This window comes from Puma concolor, chromosome A1 (assembly GCF_028749965.1).
Source record: "Puma concolor isolate L17-30 chromosome A1, mPumCon1.1.hap2, whole genome shotgun sequence".
In the NCBI taxonomy this organism is placed as follows: Eukaryota; Metazoa; Chordata; class Mammalia; order Carnivora; family Felidae; genus Puma; species Puma concolor.
This window is the reverse complement of record NC_141667.1, coordinates 124473486-124498662: the sequence shown is the minus strand read 5'-3', so window position 1 is coordinate 124498662 and position 25177 is coordinate 124473486. Positions and strand designations below refer to the sequence as shown.

The 25177-nt window shown below is 38.3% G+C and overlaps 1 protein-coding gene across 1 annotated transcript in view; it reads right to left on the bottom strand.

The window, feature by feature from the left end:
- Positions 1–25177, bottom strand: part of PFDN1 (prefoldin subunit 1) — a 72323-nt gene that overhangs the window by 17369 nt on the left and 29777 nt on the right. The window contains exon 3 of the mRNA XM_025923653.2: positions 17624–17708. Within this exon, the coding sequence (XP_025779438.1) occupies positions 17624–17708 (85 nt within the window). The remainder of the gene's footprint in view (positions 1–17623; positions 17709–25177) is intronic.

Sequence of the window (25177 nt, the reverse complement as noted above, 5' to 3'; positions counted from 1 at the left end):
GTCAGGTGGGTGTCTGACTTCAGCTCAGGTCATGATCTCATGACCCGTGGGTTCAAGCCCTGCGTCAGGCTCTATGCTGACAGCTCAGAGCCTGGAGCCTGCTTCAGATTCTGTGTCCCCCTCCCTCTCTGTCCCTCCCCCGCTCGCACTCTCTCTCAAAAATAAACATTAGGGAGATTTAAAAAATAATAAAATTACTTTTGAAACTTGAAGTTCAACTAGGAAACAATGACCAATGAACTACCAATAGCACATCTGTTCCCATAAACATATGCAATCTCTGTGGAGCCCAGCACACATGGAATGTTGTGTGGAAACCACACTAAATGAAGAGCACTGGCACTGGGAGTAACTACTTGCCCAGAACAAGTAGTACTTACACAAAGTGAGCAGAAACTGCAGATTTCATTCATTTTAGCCTTAACACTTTTCTCTTAAACCTCTCCAGCCTCATTTCTCACTCCAACCTCCTTTACCACTCCACTCCCAGACTTTCGTTCCCATGATTTCCTTTATCTGAAATGCTCTCTCCTGTGCCCCAGCCCTACATCAGGCAAAATTCTAACTGACCTTCAAGGCCCAGGTGAAATGACCCCTCTCCCATGAACCCATTCCAGATCTCTCCAAGAGGAGAATGAGTGATACATGGGGAGGAAGGAGGGTCCAAAACTTCAGTCCTCTCTTCCATCCCTACACCCAATTGTCTTTGGCACTACCTTAAAATATATTCAGTCTGACCACCTCCTCTAGCACTGCACCCTGGTCCAAGCCACCATCAATCTCTCCCCTGGAAAATGCAACAGCCTCTTAACAGATCTTCTTGCTTCCACCCTTGCCCCTATACTCTATTTTCAATATAGCACCCAGTCTGGTCCTTTTAAAATATGAATCAAGGGGTGCCTGGGTGTCTCAAATGATTAAGCACCCAACTCTTGATTTTGGCTCAGGTCATCATCATCTCACAGTTGTGAGAATGAGCCCCGCACAGGGCATGGAACCCTGAGATTCTCCTTCTCTCTCTGGCCCTCCACGGCTCATGCGCTCTCAAGAAACAAACAAAAATGAAAAGCAGTATGAATCAGATCATGTCATTCATCTGTTCAAAACCACCCAAAACTCCCAATTCCAGAGCATAATCCAAAACCTTTAATATGGTCTGCAAGTCCTATGTAATCTAATTCTCAACCACTCCCTGATTTCTTCTAATATTCTCTACCTCACTCAGCTCCAAATGAACTGGCCTCTGTGCTATTCTTCCAACTCATCAATTACAACCTCACCTTCGGGTTTTTATACTTTCTGGCCCCTCTGCTTGAAAGCCTCTTTCCCAGACGTACACAAAGCTTGCTCTCTCACTCCCTTCAGGCTTCTGCTCAAGTATCACCTTATAAGTAAAACCTTCCCAACGAACACTATATAAAATAGCGTATACACGCCCATCATTCTCCGTCTCCTGACTCCATGTTATTTTTCTGTTTAGCATTTATAAATTATACTGTTTATTATCTGTTGCTCCCTCCCTTTCTCCAAAATATAAGCTCCATGCTCATCAGGGTCTTTGCTAATTTTGTCTTCGTTGCATTTAACAGTGCAAGGCATATATTAAGTACAAGAGACTGTGTCCCTTAATGTATGAAAGTAAGAACAAAAAGCCTCCACAGTTAGACATACCCCAAAGTACCATGTATAATCAAGATACTCAGCAAACACTTAATAATCCTTGTTTTAAAATATGCATATACTTCTTCTGACCTAACAACTACGACTGGCCAAAGCCTTACAAATCCAGGAATTGCTTACTCCTCCCAAAGGAATCAGTTTTAAATCAGCTCAACCTCTGATATGAAAAGCATCTAAGTTTAAAATTTAGTCAGTTGTGGGGTGCCTGATTGGCTCCGTGGGTTAAGCATCCGACTCTTGGTTTCAGCTCCGGTCACATCTTGCAGTTCGTGGGTTTGAGTCCCACAGCAGGCTCCACACTGACAGTGCAGAGCCTGCTTGGAATTCTCTCTGCTCCTACCCTGCTCATGCTCTCTCTCTCTCAAAATGAATAAACTTTAAAAAAATAAAAAACAAAAGTTTATTCAATTGATACTTTAGAGTTTTGTTTGAAATTTGAACTAGTTTAAGGCTTCAACTGTACAACCAGAAGCTCCTTCTTTCTCATGTTTTTTATCGCCACCTATCTAAAGACAGCAGAGAGTATGCATGAATAAAGGCTTTGAATATGAACTCCAAAGACAGCCCAGTTCTGAGCAGAAAGTGAAGTTTTTCTTTACAAATTTCAAGAGCTGATTAAACTCAACTACAAATTACACCTGTTTTGTGCTACTTGTAAAGATTTAAAGCACTGCCAGTTATGTCACTCCACATGAATCACAAGACTTAATCATATATATAGCACAGATAGTCGTTAAGACTGTGTTCTACATTATGTATTTGAGAACCTTTAGTTCAGTTAAAATCATGAATTCACTAAATCAGGGAGTATGGCAGGTTGGTGACTTAAGAAATGTCTAAAAGTAAGCATTCCCCTGGGCGCCTGGGTGCGTCTGACTTTGGCTCAGTTCATGATCTCACTGTTCGTGAGTTTGAGCCCCACATCGGGCTCAGTGCTGTCGTCACAGAGCCCCCTACAGATCCTTGGTCCCCCCCCCGCCCCTCCCCCACTCACACTCTCGGAAAAAGAACATACATACATACATACATACATACATAAGCAAGCATTCCCAAAGCCTGTAGTAGCCAAGTGCACAAATCCCAAATCTTTAGGTAAACAAACATGAGGATCTTCATTAATACAAACTTTCCCAAGACATTCCCCCCAGCAAAAGAATCTCTAATAAAAGCAAACCATTTCTCTCTTTGGTGTTTGAAGTGGTCAGGTTCAAACCACCTGCCCCTACTGTCCACCCCCCCCCCACCCCGCAAAAAAAAATTGCACAAAGGAAGGGATGTTGGATAGGACTTCAGATACAAAAGTAAGTAAGCAACTTAAGAATATAAAAAATCAATAATCCCTCAGGTGGGTTACACAAACTGTAGAATACCAGCAATATAACTGAAAATCTGCCCTAGTTTTCATATACTCCACCACTGGTGAATACATAGCAGGAGATAGGAAAGGCATTTAAACCATCCCTTTATGATCAATAGTTTTACAAACAAGTACTAGACTGCTATCTCTATAGACCGTTACTTCTATTATAGAAATACTTATTTCTACAGAAATATTTCTACAGAAATAAGTATTTCTATAATAGAAATATTAGAAAGAAGTGAAGGCACAGAGAGGTCAAAGCCAAATCCAAGTACAGCTTTATGCTGGCACTGTGGGTTAAAATTGCATACAGGTATACTGGAGTCAAATGTGTGGTTAATTTCATCAAACAACCTGACTCTCTAAACAGTGCGTTAGGGAAAAGTACTCAACAGAAAGATTTCTTTATTCTCACACTAACTCCCCCATTTGTAATCACCATTCTCTCCCTCTTACCTTCTCTCACACACTGACTGCATATTTCCACTGTCAAAAGTCACATTTAAAAGACTAGCAAAAGACCACAATCGCCTAATCTCTAGCATAACCACTGATCAGAACATGCTCTTTGAGCCCCCCAGCTCTGGTTCTGCACTGTAAATGGATGTGGGTGCGTGAGCCCTATAGGGCTTGGGAAAGGGAGAGCTCAAACAATGTTCTTGTCAGCACTTTAAACAAAAAATCCATTCAATGAGAATGGCAGCATGTTCCTTTTGCCCTTTCTCCCTAGGAACTAAATTAAACAGATTACAGACAGTGGCAAAAGCTGGCCTTAGAACAGCCTCCCCCTATTTGTTATTTTTAGCAATTTAGTCTGACAACGCCTGACAACTAAACATGCCTAGAATAGCTAAAGGGAGGGGGGATTATCAGATACTACCAGCAAAAAAACACTAGTCACCACTTCCTCCAACCCTAAGAAAGAATAATTTTCCATGTCTTTATAGCATCATCCAGAGTTTGAGCTTTTAGACTCTCATATAAAAACAGACTGTGTAGAAAACATCAGTGGAAACTGATAATGCTTCCTGATCTAGAGGACTGTTCCACCCTCATGTATGTTTTCTTAAAAACAAAAGCAGAATAAAGTGAAGTAAGTCATTTTACACAAGTTAGGGGTAAAATACATCTGTGTCCATTTTGGAAGAATTCCCTCACCAGGTAATTATGTACCCAAAAAATGGTTTCATGAATAATGAAGGAATTCAAATATTTTTATTATGCTGGTGACAGGTGAAGGACATGTTTGCAAGTAGAACAAGGTGAAGTGGGAGAAATTCTCTAATTAATCAAAATTAGGAAGAAATCACCACCCATAACACCTTATTTATAAATGAAATAATGTGGTGAAAAATCTCTGAAAAATGAAAAAATAAAAAGGTAAAGTCCTGGGGCACCTGGCTAGCTCAATTAGTGGAGTATGGAATTCCTGATCTTGTGAGTTCAAGCCCCACGATGGGTATAGAGATTACTTAAAAACAACACCTTTAAAAAAAAAAAAAAGATAATGTCCTAAGCAGTGTAACTATCTGCATCAGATTAAAATTCATATAAATACATTTTTTAATATTTAGTAAGATAAAATGTCCATGAACATTCAGGAATTTAATAATTTAAGAACATTTTCTGAACATTTTTTGCCACTATTCTAAGTAGCATGTATTTTCTAAGACAGTATAGGATAAAAAAAAAAATACTACAAATGAATAAAATGATGTCTTCCTGGGTATGTTATTTTATGTTTGTAGAATTAATTCAACTCCATCCAAAAGTATCTCTAAAATGTGTAATGCCTAATATAAACTACCTTAAGCCATCATATTCACATTTGTGACTTCAGTAATTTAAGAAACTACTATAAAGATATCAAAAGAGATGCTGTTACCTTGTATTACACTTTAACTGGCAAAGCTGTAGGCACACAACTACTTTTATTTTAGCTTCAAAGAAAAGGATTCCAATTAACTTTATAAATTAAATCTGGACATGAAAGGAAACTGGTGTTTGTTTTGTTTTCCCTCCTTCCATCTTTTCATTTTAAGGGGGTGTTTTTGCTCCTAAAGTGTCAATTCAGAAAAACACCAATGTTATAATGATAAACTTAATAGAAGTGATCACAGATATTGTCTAATCCAACACGTTTTACAGATAAGGAAACTGAAGCCTAGAGTACAGCAAGGGCTAGGGGTGCCTGGATGGCTCAGTCAGTTGAACCCCCGACTCTCAATTTCAGCTCAGGTCATGATCTCACAATTCGTGGGATCAAACCCCAGGTCAGGCTCTGTGCTCTCTCTGCCCCTCCCCCACGGGTGTGAACACACAAGCTATTCTCTCAAATAAACTAAATTAAAAAAAAAAAAAAAAAGTACAGCAAGGGCTAGAATCCAGAACTCCTCACTCAACAGAAGGTATTTAAATTAAGAATCTGGGGTAATGAATGCTCTGTTGTAAATCTAGTAGACTCGGAGATCTCAATTTATGGTTCAAGTATCAGTGTGGATCTTGTTCTTTCGAACTGACATGCAGAGTGCTCATTAATACAGGTGTGGCCTGTCCACACTGAGTATCGAACAACTCACTTCCTCTGTCCAGTATCTGTTACTTCAGTTTAGAGAAGACCTGTACTGTAATAACTGACCAGAATCAGAATGTGAGGCCAAAAAAAAAAAAGTACACTGATTAACTTCCCCTTACCATCTAGATACAAGAGGAGGGAGGGATGCAATAACATGAAAGAAAATTCAAAGTCTACATCATCAAAAGAAATCATTCTCTAGGCAGGCTGAAAGTGACTGCAGGAACTCTCAGGTATGGGAGGGAAGAGGATAAAGACAAATATTTATGGTCAGGCACAGAGAAAAGGTAGACGATATAAAAAATAAAGCAGCAAAGCCTGAGGTCAACAATCCTCTGAAGCATTCAAAGGGATAGTCTGGTGTGGGTACAGACAAATATTCCGAGGAAATCAAGGCACTCTGGGAATGTATCCTAGCAGAAACGATGAACAGAATCAAGATGCAAAAAGCTAAACTCAAGGCTAAACGGAACGCAAATCCTTTTATCTCATTCATAAAATGAAAACACATGTTATCAGTGAAGAGATCAAACCAAAGGGGTATATGTGTAAAATATTTGTGATATATATTTCACAAATAAGAAAGACTGTCTAGTTAAAAGGGCATATCTATTTGAATTGTTCACGTTTAAGTTCTCACCAGAGCTGAAATGCTTTTTAAGTAAACTCTACTCCCAATGCGGGGCTCAAATTTACAACCCCAAAATCAAGAGTCACATGTTATACCAACTAAGCCAAGTAGGCACCCCTGAGCTGAAATATTTCTCATAAGGAAGTGAAATGTATCACAGTTTACAACTGGGTAAATATTAACACTTGGAACGTAACACATACACATTGACCAAGGCACTGAAAATATTTCTAATAACCAATAAAGAATACTCAACCACAAAAAGAGCATACTGGGCTTTTCCAGACGCATGCCTACTCTTCTCTAAATGCCAAAGAGGAAGATTATGCAGCTCCATTAAGCTCTAAGACAACAGGACATAGAGAATATACATATATGTGTGTGTGTGTGTGTGTATATATATATATATAGCTCACTATAAACTCTAGGGCTTCCAACCATCAGGCTCTTTAAGATTTAAGTCTTAAATAACTAAAAACTATTTTAAAACAAACATCCATTTTTATAAATGTTGAGAATGCAAATGAACTCTATAAAGAGATAAGTATTCATATCTGAAATCCTAAAGTATTGGACAGTAAGAGAAACTTCACTCAAGACTTCCCAAGTCAAAACATAGAAATGAGATGAGTTTACAAACTAGTGATTATTTTTTTTAATTAAAAAAAAAAAAAAAGCCACTCAGAGGTGTCTAGTGACCTAGCTACTACAGAAGGTATGAGACACCATCAAGCTAATTTTTACAGTAGAAACATTTTTTTTTAATTTTTTTTAACATTTATTTGTTTTTGAGAGAGAGAGAGAGAGAGAGAGAGAGAGAGAGAGAGAGAGAGAGAGAGAGAGTGAGTGGGGTCAGGGCAGAGAGAGAGAGGGAGACACAGAATCCGAAGCAGGCTCCAAGCTCTGAGCTGTCAGCATAGAGCCTGATGTGGGGCTTGAACTCATGAACCATGAGATCATGACCTGAGCTAAAGTCGGATGCTTAATCAACTAAGCCACCCAGGCACCCCCAGTAGAAACATTTTATACTTCTCTTCAGGACTCAAAGTCTCCTGGGTCAGAGTGAGAGAGGACTCTGAAAAAGAGCTCCCTTCAGCAAAAGGCTACAAGATAAACTGTATAAACACTCTATGAGAACTTGACTTGGTAAGAATAAAAATGGACTGTCTACAAAGATAAATTGTGTTACTTCTACAAAATGGAATACCACATAGCAATGAAAATCAACAAGTCACAATCTTGAGCAACATGGATGCACTTCACAAATACAATATTGAGCAAAAGGCAAAATATGTATATGGTGATTTTTTCATATGAAGTTCAAAAACGAATAAGAGCAAATTACACTGCTTGGGGGATGTATACATAGGTAGTAAAAATGTATCTAAAAATAAAAGAAAGAAAGCAAAAGGGGCACCTGGGTGACTCAGTCAGGTGAGGGTCTGATTCTTGATTTTGGCTCAGGTCATGATCTCACAGTCGTGAAATCAAGCACCGTGTCGCATTTGGCACTGACAGCACAGAGCCTGCTTGGGATTCTCACCCCCCCACACACACACAGTCTCTCTCTCTGTGCCTCCCCCACTCACTCGTGCGTGTTTTCTTCTCTCTCTCAAAATAAATAAATTAACATTTTAAAAAAAGAAAGAAAAAGAAAGAATACAATTACACCAAAATCAGGAAGATACCTAAGAATAAACCTAATCAAACAGGTAAAAGACCTGTACTCCAGAAGCTATGAAACAATGATGAAAGAAATTGATGACGAAGCAAAGAAATAGAAAGACATTCCACGCTCATGGATTGGAAGAACAAATATTGTTAAAATGCCAATACTACCCAAAGCAATCTATGCATTCATATATTCCTATCAAAATACCAACAACATTTTACACAGAGCTGGAACAAACAATTCTAAAATTTTTGTGGAACCACAAAAGACCCCAAACAGTCAAAGCAATCTTGAAAAAGAAAAGCAAAGGGGCTCCTGGGTGGCTCAGTGGGTTAAGTGTCTGACTTCAGCTCAGGCCATGATCTCACAATTCATGAGTTCGAGTCCCATGTCAGGCTCCACACTATCAGTGCAGAGCCTGCTTGGGATTCTCTCTCTCTCGGAATGGAATGGAATGGAATGGAATGGAATGGAATGGAATGGAATGGAATGGAATGGAATGGAATGGAATGGAAAGGGGAGGGGAGGGGAGGGGAGGGGAGGGGAGGGGAGGGAAGGGGAGGGGAGGGGAGGGGAGGGAAGGGAAGGGAAGTGGAGGGAGAGGGGGAGGGGAAAAAAGGGCAAAGCTGCAAAGCTAGAGGTATCACAATTCCAGACTTCAAGCTGTAGTGACCAAGACAGTATGGTACTGACACAAAAACAGACATGCAGATCAATGGAACAGAATAGAAAACCCAGAAATGAATCCACTATTATATGGTCAAACAGTCTTCAAAAAAGCAAGAAAGAATATCTAATGGGAAAAAGACTGTCTCTTCAACAAATGGCGTTGGAAAAACTAGACAGCTACATGCAAAAGAATGAAACTGGACCACTTTCTCACACCATACACTGAAATAAATTCAAAATGGGTGAAAGACCTAAATGTGAGACCTGAAAGCATAAAACTCCTAGAAGAAAAAAAAAGGCACTAACTTCTTTGACATCAGCCACGGTAAATTCTTTCCAGATATCTAGGTCTCTTGAGGCAAGAGAAACAAAAGTTAAAAAAATAAAAAGTAAACAGTTTCTGCACAGCAAAGGAAACAATCAACAAAAGGCAGCCTACAGAATGGGGGAAAGATATTTGCAAATGACATATCTGAGAGAGGGTTAATATCCAAAATAAAGAACTTGTAAATCTCAATACTGAAAAAATGAACAATCCAATTAAAAAACAGGCAGAAGACATGAACAGACATTTTCCCAAAGACAGAGACAGCCAACAGACACGTTAAAAGAGGCTCAATATCATTTATCAGGTAAATATCAATCAAAACTATAATGAGAGAACACCTCACACCTGTCAGAATGGCTAAAATCAACAACACAAGAAACAGCAAGTGTTGGCGAGAATGTTGAGAAAAAGAATCCTTCATGCACTGTTGGTGGGAATGCAACCTGGCACAGCCACGAGGGAAAACTATATGGAGGTTCCTCAAAGTTAAAAATAGAACTACACTATGACCCAGCAATTGCACTACTAGGTATTTACCCAAAGAATACAATAATACTAATTCAAAGGGGTACATGCACCTCAATACTTTTTTTAATGTTTTATTTTTGAGAGGGAGGGAGAGTGTGTGCACACGCACGCACACAAGCTGGGGAGGGACAGAGAAAGCGGGGACAGCTGACAGTAGCGAGCATGAGGAGGGGCTCGACCCTACAAATCAAGAGATCGTGACCTGAGCCAAAGCTGGACGCTCAACTGACCAAGCCACCCAGGTGCCCCACCTCAATTTTTATAGCGGTTTTATCTACAAAAGCCAAATTATGGAAAGTGCCCAAGTATCCATCAATTGATGAATGGATAATGAAGATGTTGTGTATACACAATGGAATATTACTCAGCCAGAAAGACGAATGAAATTTTGTCATTTCCAATGACATGTATGTAACTAGAGAGTATTATGCTGAGTGAAATAAGTCAGGCAGAGAAAGACATACCACGTGATTTCACTCCTATGTGGAATTTAAGAAACAAACACGCAGAAGGAAAAAAACGAGAGAGGCAAACCAAGAAACACTCTTACCTACAGAGAACAAACTGATAGTTACCAGAAGGGAAGTGGAAGGGGAGATGGGTTAAAGAGCTGATGCGAACTAAGGAGTGCACTTGTTGTTGGTGTGCACCTGTGATGTATAGAAGTGTTGAATCACTATATTGTATACCTAAAACTAGCATTTTTAAATTTTTGTTAATGTTTGTTTAGTTTTGAGAGAGACAGAGACAGAGCTTGAGCCGGGGAGGGGCAGAGAGAGAGAGAGATACAGAATCCGAAGCAGGCTCCAGGCTCTGAGCTGTCAGCACAGAGCCCGACGCAGGGCTCGAACCCTCAGACCATGAGATCATGACCTGAGTTGAAGTCGGACACCCAACCGACTGAGCCACCCAGGCGCCCCACCTAAAACTAGTAGTACACTGTGTGTTAAGTAATTGGAATTTAAATAAAAACTTAAAAAAGAAACAATTATCACAAAAGTTATGGTAGCAGCTAAGGAAGGGGGCAGGGATGGCCTTGTGACTTGCGGGGGGAGAAGAATGGGGGAGCCTCTGGTGCATGCCAATTTTTTATTTCTTGGCCTACGTGACTGTTACAAGTGTTCATTTCATAATTATAAAGCTGTATGTATTTTAATGTATATTTCTGTAAATGCTGTATTTCACTACCAAAAAAATGCTAACTTCTTAATGGATTCTAAATTTTAAGTTATGCCAGCACTGAGTTTAATTCTTGTATGATAAATAAAACAAACATTCCATCACTGGCTCTGCTCTCACCTGCCCTTCTCTCTCCACTAAAAATACAGATAATAATCAGTGTCCATCATATAACAGTGTCCATTTGACCTCACCCCCAAAGAGGGGCTCCCATCATATCCACAAATGGTACCAACTCAAAAATGAAAAGTACTTAGGGCAAAACCTGGACATCCAGCCAAATGCCTACCAGTTACCACCCATGCTATGGAAAAAATGACCTTCAACAGGCAGAGTAAAACCTCCTCAATCATGGGAACTCCTCCAAATCATTCCCTCATCAGAGTCTCAAAAACTCAGCCAACTGCAGAGTGTCACAGGCACCTCCTACCAGTAACCTTGCCGCTATTCTTCCTACTTATTTCAGGAACCACTATCTGACCAAAATTGTCATTTTTGTGGAAGAGTCAGAACTTTTACAGTTTCGTAGATCTTACTTATAGCATGGGCTGCAAAGCTATTTCACAACCCTGAGATTGTAACATTGTGTGTCAGAAGTGGCATCATACAGGCCAGAATGTCCTGGGTTTCCTTATTCTTGTTTTTATTCTGTCACTGCTGAGCTAACCAGGGTAGTGGAAGGGGTGGTAACCATGTCAAAGATAAAGGAAAGGAAGTGGTCACCCTGTATACGCATGTGCCTAAAATATGTAATGGAGACTTCAGACTGAATGCAGATGAGCCTCAAGCAATAACTGCCCCCCACCTGGAACAGAGAAGCGAATCTAGGAGAATGGTGGCCAAATATGCTCAAATACACCACTGAAAGCTTGCACTCATCTCAAGGATTCCAAATCCTTGAGATTCAAAAGACAAGAGGGCAGAAACTGAGCGCCAGATCATCTGAAAGCTGAATCCAAATTTTTCCAACTGCAAAAAAAGTCTACAAAATTATTCCCTCTTACCTCCAAAAAAAGTGAGTAAAAACATAGGATGTATTTTTCACTCTTTAGAAGAAATCTGTCACCTCAATCTATCAATAAGGTTTCAACTCAACTTTAACTAAAAGTGGATTTTCTCAAAAATTTGAAGACTATTTCCCCATCATAGAAATGCTATACATTTCAAAAAGAAAATTATTTTTACAATGACAGACAGAGAAGACTCAGAGTCATCATTCCAAACTCCAATTATATTTATGTTATTTAAAAAATTAGGCCATTGGGGTACCTGGGGTGGCTCGGCTGGTTAAGACTCTTGATTTCTGCTTAGGTAATGATCTCACGGTTCATGAGATCAAGCCCCACATCAGGCTCCATAATGACAGTGCAGAGCCTGCTTGGGATTATCTCTCTCTTTCTCTCTGCCCCTCCCCTGCTCACTCTCTCTCTTTCAAAATAAATAAATAGACATTTTTTTAAAAATTATACCATTAGGTGCCTGGGTAACTCAGTTGGTTGAGTATCTGACTCTCGATTTCGGCTTGGGTCTTGATCCCAGAATCGTGGGACAGAGGTCTGTGCTGGGCGTGGAGCCTGTGTGATGCTCTCTCACTCTCTCGTTCTCTCGCTCTCTCTCTCCCTCTGCCCCTCTCCCCCACTCACATGATCTCTCCCTAAAATAAAAATTTTTTAATTATGCTTTTGTACTTTACTAACAACATACACTATACTAATCACCATTGTATTTGACAGAGAAAGAGTGTGAGCAGGGAAGGAGGAGAGGGTAAGGGGAGTGAGAGAAATTTTAACCTGGTTCCATGCTCAGCACGGAGCCCCACGTGGGGCTCAATCCCACAACCCTGGGATCATAACCTGAGCTGAAATCAAGAGTTCAATGCTCAACTGACTGAACCACCCAGGTGCCCCTCGGCCATCTTCTTGAAAAAGTTACTATCAAAAAAAATTTTTAAATAGACATAAATAACATGGTTACTCTATCATACTAAAGCCACCATTTTATGTTTTCTCTTAAATAGAATCAGCTTCACTGGTCTATACTAATCACCATCAGGATAAATTGGTGATTATTCCTCCAAGACCCTGATCTATCATCTATACAAAGAAAAACTAAAACTCCATGCAAGCTTATCATATTATGAGTCTGTTATGAAAATATTTTCCAATCAATCCCAGTAAAACAATTACAGCCAGAAGAATGGCACACCATGTGGGTATTAACTTGTAAACATGGAGTTTTAAGAAGAAAAAGACAATAAAACTATCTTCCCAAAAAGATAGTAATTTCCTTTACCCTTCCAGTAAGTAAAGAAAACTCCCTATCGAAGGAACATGAGGGCAGGGTTATAGTACTCCCACCTCTGCTGCATAAAAGGAAAGGCTCAGCAAGTGAGCCCACTAAACTGCTTGACAATGTAGCACAGCATAAGAGAGTTTATCAAGAGCCAAACAAATTCTAAGTAAGCTTTCAACTCATAAATAAAGACAGAAGGAGAAAATCTGCAGAAGGTAAACGTAAACAGTAAGAACAGACATGGATGAAAAGGAGTCTAGAAAATACTAATGAAAATGGGTTCTCATAGGAGAGAAGATGAATCAGACAAGTACCTATATAATTAAAAAGGGTTATCCACAGTGTCATCTGTATACATTGCTGGCAGAGAGTGAGGAGACATACAAATTCGACCAATTTAAGAGCTTTGGTCAAAAACTCAAACTACACACCCAGACACAAAACAGTCTTACTCCTTCTAAGATGAAAACATGCTTAATGGAAACAGCCTGGCCTTTATATGCTGACTTATGTATAAACTGTGCCTCCCCAACTATACAGTAAGGTATTTTAGGGCAAAAATTTAATGATGACGATAAGTACATAGGATTAAGACAAAACAGGTTGAACTGACAAGAAATGCTAGGGCCCAGAAAAAAACACTGTCAATCTGAAAGGAGAAGCAACAGCTACTCCTTAGGAAGAACTACTTAGTGCTCTGAATCTATGGCAAGCTTTCCAAGTAATAGGAAACCCTATTTGTAAGTACTTCAGCTGGCAATAGCTTATATGTCCAAATTACCACTCTATGCTATGAAACTAATGAAATCATTAGGGAGAACAAGGAAAAAGGACTTAATTTAAGACTGAGGAATCAGAAAATGATTCTTTGGATAAGGAGCCCTAAGCTAAGATCTTAAAAACTAATATATAGAACTGGTAATAACTGCAGAAGGAGAAAGCTCCCCAGGGGAGTCAACTAGTTTTTGCAAAGAAAGTAGAAACAAAGAAAGCACAGCAAGTTCTAAAAACAGAATATTCCTGAATGGGTGGAGTATACAGTGTAAGAAAGGCAAAGGAAATGAGGGAGATAATAGAAATAAACAGGAGTCCTTTCACAAAAAAGCCTTGAAAGTATGTTAACAAGTGTGAACTTTATCCTAAGAACAATGATGGGCTTTACACAGAAAAGTAACAGAACCACACTTTATAACGTTTTACAAAGGTCATTCTAGTTTAAAAGTAGGGGGAAAAATTCCAGAAAGAAATACCACCTAATAGAGAAAACAGGAAAAGAAGTAATTTTCAGAAATACTAAGAATTTTCCAGAATTGATAAAGGATCTTAATCCTCAGATTCAGGAAACCCAACTTAAGCCAAGTAGGATTAAGAAAAAAAATTAAAAGGTGGGGGGTGGCGCCTGGAAGGCTCTGTCAGTTAACAGTCTGACTCCTGATTTCGGCTCAGGTAATGATCTCACAGTTTGAGAGATGGAGCCCCGCACTGGGCTCTGTGACAACAGTATGGAGTCTGCTTGGGATTCTCTCTCTCCCCATCCCCCAACCCCCTGCCTCAAAATAAATAAACTTAAAAAAATAAATAAAAAGACTAACCCCACACATAAACATATCCCAAAGAAACTACAAAGCATGAAGACAAAGAGAATATTAAAAGGAACCAGTGGAAAAAAAAAAAAAAAGAAACAACAACTAAGCTGACAGATGACTTCTCAACAGCAACAATGGAAGCCAGAGTCAGTGGAATACTTTAAAAGACCTGGGAAATTCCTTCATATATAAAGCAAAATTAAACCTATCCTCTGAACTATGTATACAGTAATAATGAGCACTTATAATACCCAGACAGTGGTCTCTAAACACCACTGTCCACTAAACTGAAAGACTAAGGAGAAATTGGGAAGTATCACCATAGAGGGAGATTTGACATCTCTCAATAATTAACTGAATAATCAGGAAAAAAAAAATCAGTAAGAAACACAGAGAATTTGAACACTACAATTAACAACAATGTATGTGTTGGGGCATCTGGATGGCTCAGGCTATTGAGCATCCAACTCCTGATTTCAGCTCAGGTCATGATCCCAGGGTCATGGGATCGAGCCCTGTGACAGACTCCTTGCTGAGCGTGGAACCTGTTTAAGATTCTCTCTCTCTCCCTCTGCCCCTCTCCCCAGCTCATGCTCACTCGTTCTCCTTCTGTCTAAAATAAAGAAAGAAAATTAAAAACAAAACAAAAAAAACAATGTATGTGTGCATTAGTGCACATTCGTTTCAGGCTGAAGTAACAAAACTATGCAAGTATGGCAGTGCAAAATACAGCATTGCTTCAGGGGAGAGAACAGAGTGTGTAGTAGATGATACTATTAAAAATACAAATTAGAGCAGTATTGGAAAGCATACTAAATGTAGAGGTAGGGATCATGCAATAATTAAATGCTGAGGTAATAAGGAACCTACAATGGTTAAGAGAAGTGGAAAATAAGAAGGTGGGAAATATAAACTACAGGTGGAAAGATAAATTGTAAAATGATGAAAAACAGTATATACAGCATAATACCTCTCTATTTTTAAAAAGTATATACATGTGTGTATGAATGGGTTTATAAAATAAAGTTTGGAATGATACCCACAAAACTCCAGGGGTGACATCTGCAGGTGTGTTGGCTAGAGGGGAAAGTAGTATTTTCATTTAATCATGTTTTATTTTTTGACCTTTTTTCTTTTATAGTACACTTAATAATGCTTTTATAATATAAAAAGCATGTAAAATAAAAAATTAAAAAGAAAAAAGACACAATATAATGTTCTAGGGAAGAACCTAGAGTTTAACCCCACTAGTTTTTCCTAGCTGTAATTAGCATTTCAAATGGGTACCAACGAGCCAGCTATTCTAGTTCGGAGCCAGCTATTCTAGTTCCGTTACCTGACACTTGTCAGGACACTCTACCAGTAATGAGAAACTCCAAAAAAGGTAACTTTGGGGAAAAAAATTTCTTAATACTCTTCAAAACTGAACAGTATGCTAAAATCATCAGCTGTGGCAATTTTACCTTTAATATTCTTTTAATTACAAAAGCTAACACAGGGATGCCTGGGTGGCTCAGTTGGTTAAGCTTTCGACTTCACCTGAAGTCATCATCTCATGGTCTGTGAGTTCAACCTCGCATCAGGCTTTCTGCTGTCAGCACAGAGCCCACTTTGGCCTCTGTCCCCCTCTCTCTTTGCCTCTCCCCTGCTCATGCACTCTCTCAAAAATAAATATTAAAAAAAAAAAAAAGTTAACACATACGTGTTAAAATTTATCCAACACAAAGATTATAAGAAAAAATAATTTCATGCCCATCATCTAAATTAATTTCATTAGGGGAACCAGTGTTAATTTAATGTATATACTGACATCATTTTTGCCATTCATATACAGATCTTATTTTTTGTGTTTTCATAAAAAGAGAATTATATACACATTACTTTCTATCTGGCTACTTATTCATCAGGATCATTTTTAGATGTATTTACCTAATGCTACAAAAACAGATTTTTGGTTATCTAACATGAAATAGTTTTAATTGGAGTTTTTAAAGTTATTTTGTTTGAAAACAGAAGATATAAAATTCAATCTAGAACAGCTGGGCTAACAAAAATGACAAATAGGACATGATAACAACCTGGTTACTAAAGGATAAGGATTTTTTTGTCCTTATTTGTTTACATGCTTATTTATTATTTTTTCAATACACTTTCTAAGCTACAAATTATCAAGTTTGTTTAAATTATGATCAGTAGTTAAACAAAAATAAACCTAAGTAACCTAAGACACTACACACTCACTCAGGCCATGCCAAATTGGTTCCCCTAAGAAATCCCCGGGGAAGCTACAAGGGGTGTCTCACCAATTCCACAGAGAGCTGAGTCAGATTCTGAAATACTGCCTCAAATAGTACTCACACAAATTAGATAAAGTGACCTATGAAGTCATTGTAACCATCCCCATTTCAGGAAATCTTGGCCCCAAAGAAATAATAACCAGTCTCTTGCCCAGGCCAACTTTTACTATATACAGGATGGACCTTCCACTCAATCCCAAGAAGAGTATCTCATCAAAGGTTTTAATGTATACAGAAAATGTAGTAAAATTCAATTTTCCAAAAATGTAATAAGTTACTCTTACCCATCATCTTTTTCCCTAGCTAAAAAAAAAAAAAAAAAACGACTCGTTTTCCTCACTGCAGCACCATCATTCAGATAGTTATACCTAATCTATATTAAAGGAATTACAATATATAAAAAAGACCTATGTCGAGATCTTTTAAATACTATTATCATTACCTACTCTCATGCCTATCTACCACAATATGTGATGTTTAAATATACACCGTGTGTCTTACTTTGTTTTTAAGAACAGACATGTTCATTCAAAGGCAATGGAGAAAATACATTCATATTAAAAGCATCCCATCTTCTTCAAAAGTCTCTACAGTTGCAACAAACCATTTTTCTGTCTTCCTTTCCTTTCTTTCATGGGGCGCTGGGGGGGGTGGGGGGGAGGTGGGGGTGGAGGTCTTACACACTGCCATGACCGCTTCACTGCTCTAACACAATTCGAAAAAATGAAAACAATGGCAGGCATACATTTTCATTTAACATGACAAAGTTGAGGTAATTATTTTTTTTCTTAAAATTTACTACTGTCAATATGGACTCAAAACTTACTTCCAATTCTTTAATTTTTTCTTCTGCTATTTTCTGTTTCTCTAACAGTTGATTGTGAATTACCTCCTTGGACTGAAGAATAAACCTACGAAACAAAAAAGTTGACAATTAAGCCACATGACCACTATAATCAAAATCAACAGCTACATACCACAAATATTAAACAAAGAAAATGAAAAAGATGATCTCCTAATTCAAGGACCAATAAAATACACTGCTATGCTCATGTGACATACTTGGGAAACCACCACAGGTTTAAGCCTTCTTGGCTGAGAAAGACTAAAGTTTAAAAGAAAATTCTGCTTTCTTGTCTAAGAAGGGAATCAGGCTTTAAGCAAGATTCATAAACAAATTTAAAAAATTAAAAGGGATAAAAATCTATCACAGGCTAAGAGAAAAGTTAAATAATAAAAATCCCCCATAATTTTATTTTTTCAATTGTCTGTATCAACTTTTCTCTAGATATTTAGTATTTGTATATTGGAGCTCCCCTTCCAATCTTTTTTAACTTTTTTGTAACAGCAGTAACTCATGACCTTTTAAAGTCACAATCAAGTACTGTGTTAGGATCAATGCATTAGTGTTTATATGAGTTCCTCAAACAAAAAGCACTGTATAAAGCCTAGTATCTTTTATTATTATTTCCAGAGTGTATAATACCTCTGAAAACAGCTCAAAAGGCACAAGTGGAAAATTTCAACTTTTTCCATTTTACAATCAAGCACATTATTTATAACTAATGAGAATGGAAATATGGGGAAGCTTTAAAAATTAGCATTGAATCTGTTTTGTACACTTATGTTCATAATTCTTGCTGTAGGGAAAGGAAGAATAAACTATTTTGTAGACTCAAAAAAGTGAAATGAATTATTTCCTTTCAACTCAAACCAAGGGCCCAACTAGGCTGTAACAGATTTCAATGAAAGATCACATTTAATAAGCAGATGGTTTCTTCTCTTTGCATGAAACTTAGAGTTTAACAACAAAGAACATCATTTCTTTTTGTTGTTTTTATTAAAGTATAATTGACAAGCAATATTCTATTAATCTCATGTGTACAACACAGTGATTCAATATTTGTATATACTACAAACTGATTACCACAATAAATCTAGTTACCTCTCATTGTATTCCCCATGCTGTACATTATACAACCAAGACTTAGTTATTTTATATTTGTACCTCTCAATTCTCTATTTTATATTTGTACCTATATTTTATATTTGTACCTCTCAATCCCCTTCACCAATTTTGTCCCCCCAGGCAGTTTCTACACTCCCCCCCCCCCCCCCCCGCCCAGATTCTCTGCATCTATGAGTCTGGGTTTTGTTTCTTTGTTCTGTTTTTCAGACTCCACTCATAGTGAAATTATTTGGTATTTGTCCTTCTCTATCTGACTTATTTCACTTAGCATAATACCCTCTAGGTGCACCCATGTTGTCATAAATGCCAATATTTCATTCGTTTTCATGGCTGAGTACTATTCTAGTGTGTGTGTGTGTGTGTGTGTGTGTGTGTGTGTGTTTTAATATGTCTGTTGGCCATCTGGATGTCTTCTTTGGAAAAATGTCTATTCAGGTGCTCTGCCCATTTTTTAAGTGGATTGTTTGGTTTTTTTTGTTGTTGTTATTGAGTTAACAGAAGTTCTTTATATATTTTGGATATAAACCCCTTATCAAACATGATTTGCAAATTTCTCCTCCCATTCAGTAAATTACTTTTTCATTATGTTGGATTCCTTTGTTGTACAGAACCTTTTTAGTTTAATGTAACCCCAACCATTTATTTTTGCTTTTATTACACCTGCTTTGGAGTTCAACACTGCTCCCACACACCCTGCCCCCCGCCCCCACAAAAATCACGAAGACGATACTAGGTGCTTACTATGTTTTCTTCTAGGAGTTTTATTGGTTTCAAGTCTTACAATGAAGTTTTTAACCCATTTTAAGTTAATTTTTGTATATGATGTGCGATCACAGCTTAGTTTTCCCAATACCATTTATTGAAAATGACCCTCCTTTCCCTAATGTATATTCTTCCCTCCTTCACCATAAATTAATTGACCATATGTGCATGAGTTTACTTCTGGGTTCTCTACCCTGTTTCACTGATCTGTACATCTGCTTTTAACAAAGAGACAACATATCAAGGCAGCAATATGCAGTTTTCTCTACCAACCTCAAAAAACAACAAACAACAACAAAACCACCACTGTGTCCAGGGTAGGTTTTTACCAAGACAATCCATTATCATAAATATAAAACAAGTAAAAACAGACCAAAAATGGCAACTCCAGCTTTGTCCTCCAGCGTTTTTTCCACACCTGGGGGAAAACTGCTTCCCTCCACCTCTTCTTTATGAGTGAATACATCTTGGCATATATAATACAATCTGGTAAATTTCTCTTTCATTCCACTAATAATTAAACTTGTTAATGTCCTGATGTGGACAGTCCAGATAATTTAACTGATTATCGTGGTCTTTAGTAACTTAATCCTTTATAAAAATCTTACTCATATAATCACTGCAAAGACAGCCCACTTCTACGTAAAACAAGGATTACTATATAATCCTTTGTGTCCAAAATATTACTATTAGTCCAAAAGACAGGTGTGCTGTTTCTGATGAGACTATGATTTATAGAATATTTCTTCTCAGTACTAATTATTTAGTACAGTATTTGAAGAGCAAAGTGTTTTACAACTGTATTAGCTCTCGGTGACACCATGTAAAAAGTATTATAAATCTAGGCCCAAAAGTCACAAAATTATGTCATTTCATGCACAATTTTACTAACAGCCTTTTACCAGGAAAATGATTTGCAGAATAAAATATACATGTTTAAATAGCACTGATTGCTGTCCAGTGAGTGGTATCCTCAAATAATAGGTCATCAGACATTACCTTTATTAGTGTCTGGGAAATTTTCAAAGCTAAGATTAGAGATCAAGTCACTACTTATGTGGCCTTTAAAAATAAAGTATCTGAACAGATACTAAATCCCTTGAGCAGAAAATAAAGTTACTAGAAAGCGAGAACACATCAACAAAAACATGTTTTTCCATGGCCACACACAACCCTTAGGTAGCTATAATGGACTGTGCCAACTTCAAAGACCAGAAACATGTCACAGAAGCTGGCCAATTTACTCTTAAGCCTAAGGACATCTCAGCCATGAAAGTTCTAAACGAGGAGTATTGAGTAAACTCAAATGTATTACGTCAATGAGTAGTTACATTGTAAAATTAAAACAAACAAAAACTTAAGGAAAACTTGGTTGAGTCCTTGATTTTTAAACAATACCAGAAATGGTATTAAAATTAAAAATGGTATTTAAATACCATGTATTTAAAAAATACATGGAGCGTCTGGGTGGCTCAGCCAATTGAACATCCAACTGTTGATAATAGATTAGGTCATCAGCCCAGGGCCATGGGATTGAGCCCCAGCCCCACCATCGGGCTCCACAGTGAGTGTGGAGCTTGCTTGAGATTCTCTTTCTCTCTCTCTCTCTCTCTCTCTCTTTCCCCCTTCTGCCCCTCTCCCTGACTCACTCTAAAAATTTTTTTTAATTATTAAAATATAGAAAAAAATTAGGGGCGCCTGGGTGGCTCAGTCAGTTAAGTGTCTGTCTCCTGATTTCAGCTCAGGTCATAACCTCACGATGTGAGAGCTCAAGCCCTGTTGTCAGGCCCCGTGCTAACAGTACAGAGCCTGCTGGGGATTCTCTGCCTCTTCTCTCTCTCTGCCGCATCCCTGCTTGTGCTCTTTCTCTCAAAATAAATAAACTTAAAAAAAATAAAAAATAAAACATTAAAAATAATTAGTAAAAAAGTAAAAATTTTAAAAAGCCAAACATAAATCCAATGAAGCCTGGAAAGAACCCCAAGAAACGTTTGGATTTCTGGAAAAACTCTCTAGAAAACACGTTATCTGTTGTTAAAAGGCACTGAATTATCAGATGCTATTTTGAAAACAGAACATATAATAATGTAATTATGAGTCATACATCAAAAATAAATATTAGGCACATAGTTTCTCAGAGTAGAGAATTTCACAGAGATCCTGCCTGATAGTTTATGGAAAGCCAAATGGTAGATAAAGGATTCTGCAGTTCAGAATGTGCCACAAAGGAAAAATAAACTATGAAGAGGCAAATTATTTTTATATGACAAATGTCATGCAAAGAATGTACTTACAATATTCAGGATTATATATTTTAATTTTTTTATGTTTATTTATTTTTGAGAGAGAGAGAGAGACAGAGACAGAGACAGAGCGCTAGTGGGGGAGGGGCAGAGACAGAGGGAGACACAGAATCCTAAGCAGGCTCCAGGCTCTGAGCTGTCAGCACAGAGCCTGACATGGGGCTCAAACTCATGAACTGTGAGATCACGACCTGAACCAAAGTTGGACACTTAACCGACTGAGCCACTCTGGAACCCCTAGGGATTATATATTCTAAAGTAGAGTCATTGCTTTGTAAAAGGCCTCTACATGAGAAATCAGCGCTATGTAGGCCTGCACTGTCAACTTTCAAGGACAAGTAGCCTGGTTCATTTCCTCATTTATAATTATACTAACTGAAGTATATAATTTTAATGATGGCTTGTAGATTTGTTTTCTGAGAAACATCAGAGGTTATGTTCTGAACTGTCCTGCAGGTTGGTACATGACTTCCATTTTCTTATGACTCAGAATGAACCAAAAGTGTTGTTTACCTGCCCAAAATAAAATCCAAGATGAGTGGCAACGTTATCTTTTGGGTATACTTGCAAAGTATGCTCACCTGGACTCACTATTGAGAAAGAAAAACATGCTCCTGATAATGTATTATGTTCGGGTGGGAAATTCTTAGAGGACATCTGAAAACACATTCTAATGGCATTTAGGGCATTCACAAATTAAGTGGCAAAGGAAAGGCTGAACGAGCCTATCTTGCTTGTTTCCTTCCACTGGTGATGAAAACTACTACCATGTGCACACAAAGATCTGTTCGCAAACAAATTTTTACTTCATAAGTTTTAGAAAGCAAGCAAGGACGAACCTAAATCAGTAAAGAAGCAATTTTAAAATCATGGGACATCCATATTGTATAATACTGAGCAAGTAGAGACTTTTGTTACTTGGCACAATGCAGAACAGATACCCAGAACATTCTTCCTGATTAAAAACAAAGCAAAAAATTTTCTAAAATTTTGCTGAGTCAACACACATAAAACATTCCAGAGGCCCAAAATAAAGTGAAATCAAGAACTGTGAAAGTTATCCAAGTAGTAAATTTGTTTTCAACGTGAGAGTTTCTGCTGAATCCCAGAGACCTTAAGGATTCATACTGGCAAAGAAATAGGAGATAAAACCTAGAAACCAGGGACACCTGGGTGGCTCACCTGGTTAAGCATCTGACTCTTCCTTTCAGCTCAGTTCATGATCTCATGGTTCCTGACATGGGAGACCCTTGTTGAGCTCTGCACTGAAGGCATGGAGCCTGCTTGGAATTCTCTCACCCTCCTTCTCTGCTCCTTCCTTGATTGTGCTCGTGCTCTATTTCTCAAAATAAATAAACTTAAAACCGAGCCAACCTGGCTCAGTCGGTTAAGCATCCAACTTTGCCTCAGGTCATGATCTCATGGGTGAGTTCGAGCCCCACATCAGGCTCAGTGCTGACAGTTCTGAGCCTGGAGCCTGCTTCAGATTCTGTGCCTCCCTTTCTCTCTGTGCCTCCCAGCTTGCACTCTGCCTCTCTCTCTCTCTCTCTCTCTCCCAAAAATAAACGTTTAACCAAAAAAAAAACCAAAAAACAAAAAACTAGAAACCATCCAAAATGAGGATACTTTTAGGAGAATCCTCAGTTAGACTCAGGTCCCTAAAGATTTCCACCTTCAGTCTAAGAGTGAAGAAAAAACTTGCCTCTCACTAGCGTAAAATAGAAGAAACTAGTCTGTCTATAACATAGTAGTAAATAAAGTGAATAAATAAAATGAAGACATAAAATGTCCCCTAAGCATGTATAACCACAGGAAGGGCAGTGGGGAGATGGGCAAAATGGGTGAAGAGTAGTGGGATGTACAGGCTTCCAGTTATGGAATGAGTAAGTCACAAGGATAAAAGGTACAGCATAGGGAATATAGTCAATGGTACTGTAATGGTATTGTATGGTGACAGACAGTAGCTATACTTGTGGTGAGCATAGCAGAACATACAGAGTTGTCAAATCACTTTGTTGTACACCTGAAACTAACATTATTTTTTCTTTCTGTTTTGTTTTTTCAGTTTGAGAGAAAGAGAAAGCACAACACAAGCTGGGGAAAGGAGCAGAGGGAGAGGGAGACAGAGAGACAGAAAGAGAATCCCAAGAAGGCTCCAGGCTCAGCGCAGAGCCTAACACGCAACTCGATCCCATGACCCTGAGATCATGACTCTAGCTGAAATCAAAAGTCAGACACTTGGGGCACCTGGATGGCTCAGTCGATTAAGAGTCCAACTTAAACTCAGGTCATGATCTCATAGTTTGTATGTTCAAGCTCTGCACTGGGACCCTATGCTGCCAGCTTAGAGCCTGGAGCCTGCTTCAGATTCTTTGTCTCCCTCTCTCTCTGCCCCTCCCTTGCTCTTGCTTTTTTTCTCTCTCTCTTAAAAATAAATAAACATTAAAAAAAATAGGGGTGCCCGGTGGCTTAGTCAGTTAATCATCCGACTTCAGCTCAGGTCATGATCTCAGGATCCACAGGTTCAATCCCTGCATCGGGCTCTGTGCTGGCAGCTCAGAGCCTGGAACCTGCTTCAGATTCTGTGTCTCCCTCTATCTCTGCCCCTGCTCTGCTTGTGTTCTCTCTCTGTCAAAAATAAATAAACATGAAAAAAAAAAAAGTCTGACACTCAACCGAATGAGCCACCCAGGCTCACTGGGTTAAGTATCATGACCCAACTATGCAATCGCAATCACAAAGAAATCCACCTTAAATAAAAAGACATATATAGCTTAAAAGAAAAGGCATGATCATACCCACTAAGATGTAAATAATGAAAAAGACAGATAACAGCAAATGTTGGAGAGGATATGGAGAAACTGGAACCCTCCTACATTGATGGTGGTAAGTACAATGGTGTAGCTGCTGTGGAAAACATTCTGACTGTTCTTCAAAAGGTTAAACATAGAGTTACATGTGACCCAGCAATTCTACTCCTAGGAATATAGCCAAGAGAAATGAACACACACACATGTATGTAAATGTTCAAAGCAGATTATTCATGATAGTCAAAACTGGAAACAATTCAAATATCCATCAAATGATGAATGGATATATACAATATGGTATATTCATACAACAGAATATTACTCAGCAACAAAAAGGAATAATGTACTTATACAAGGCTTCACCTGGGATTAACCTTTAAAATATAATGCTGACAAGGTAAACATAATCTCTATTACTGTATGATTCCATTTACATGAAATGTGAACAGGCAGATCCATAAAGACACAAGACTGCTTACGACCGCAGGAAGAAAGGAATATGGGATAACTGCTAATGGAGTTAGGGATTCTTTTCA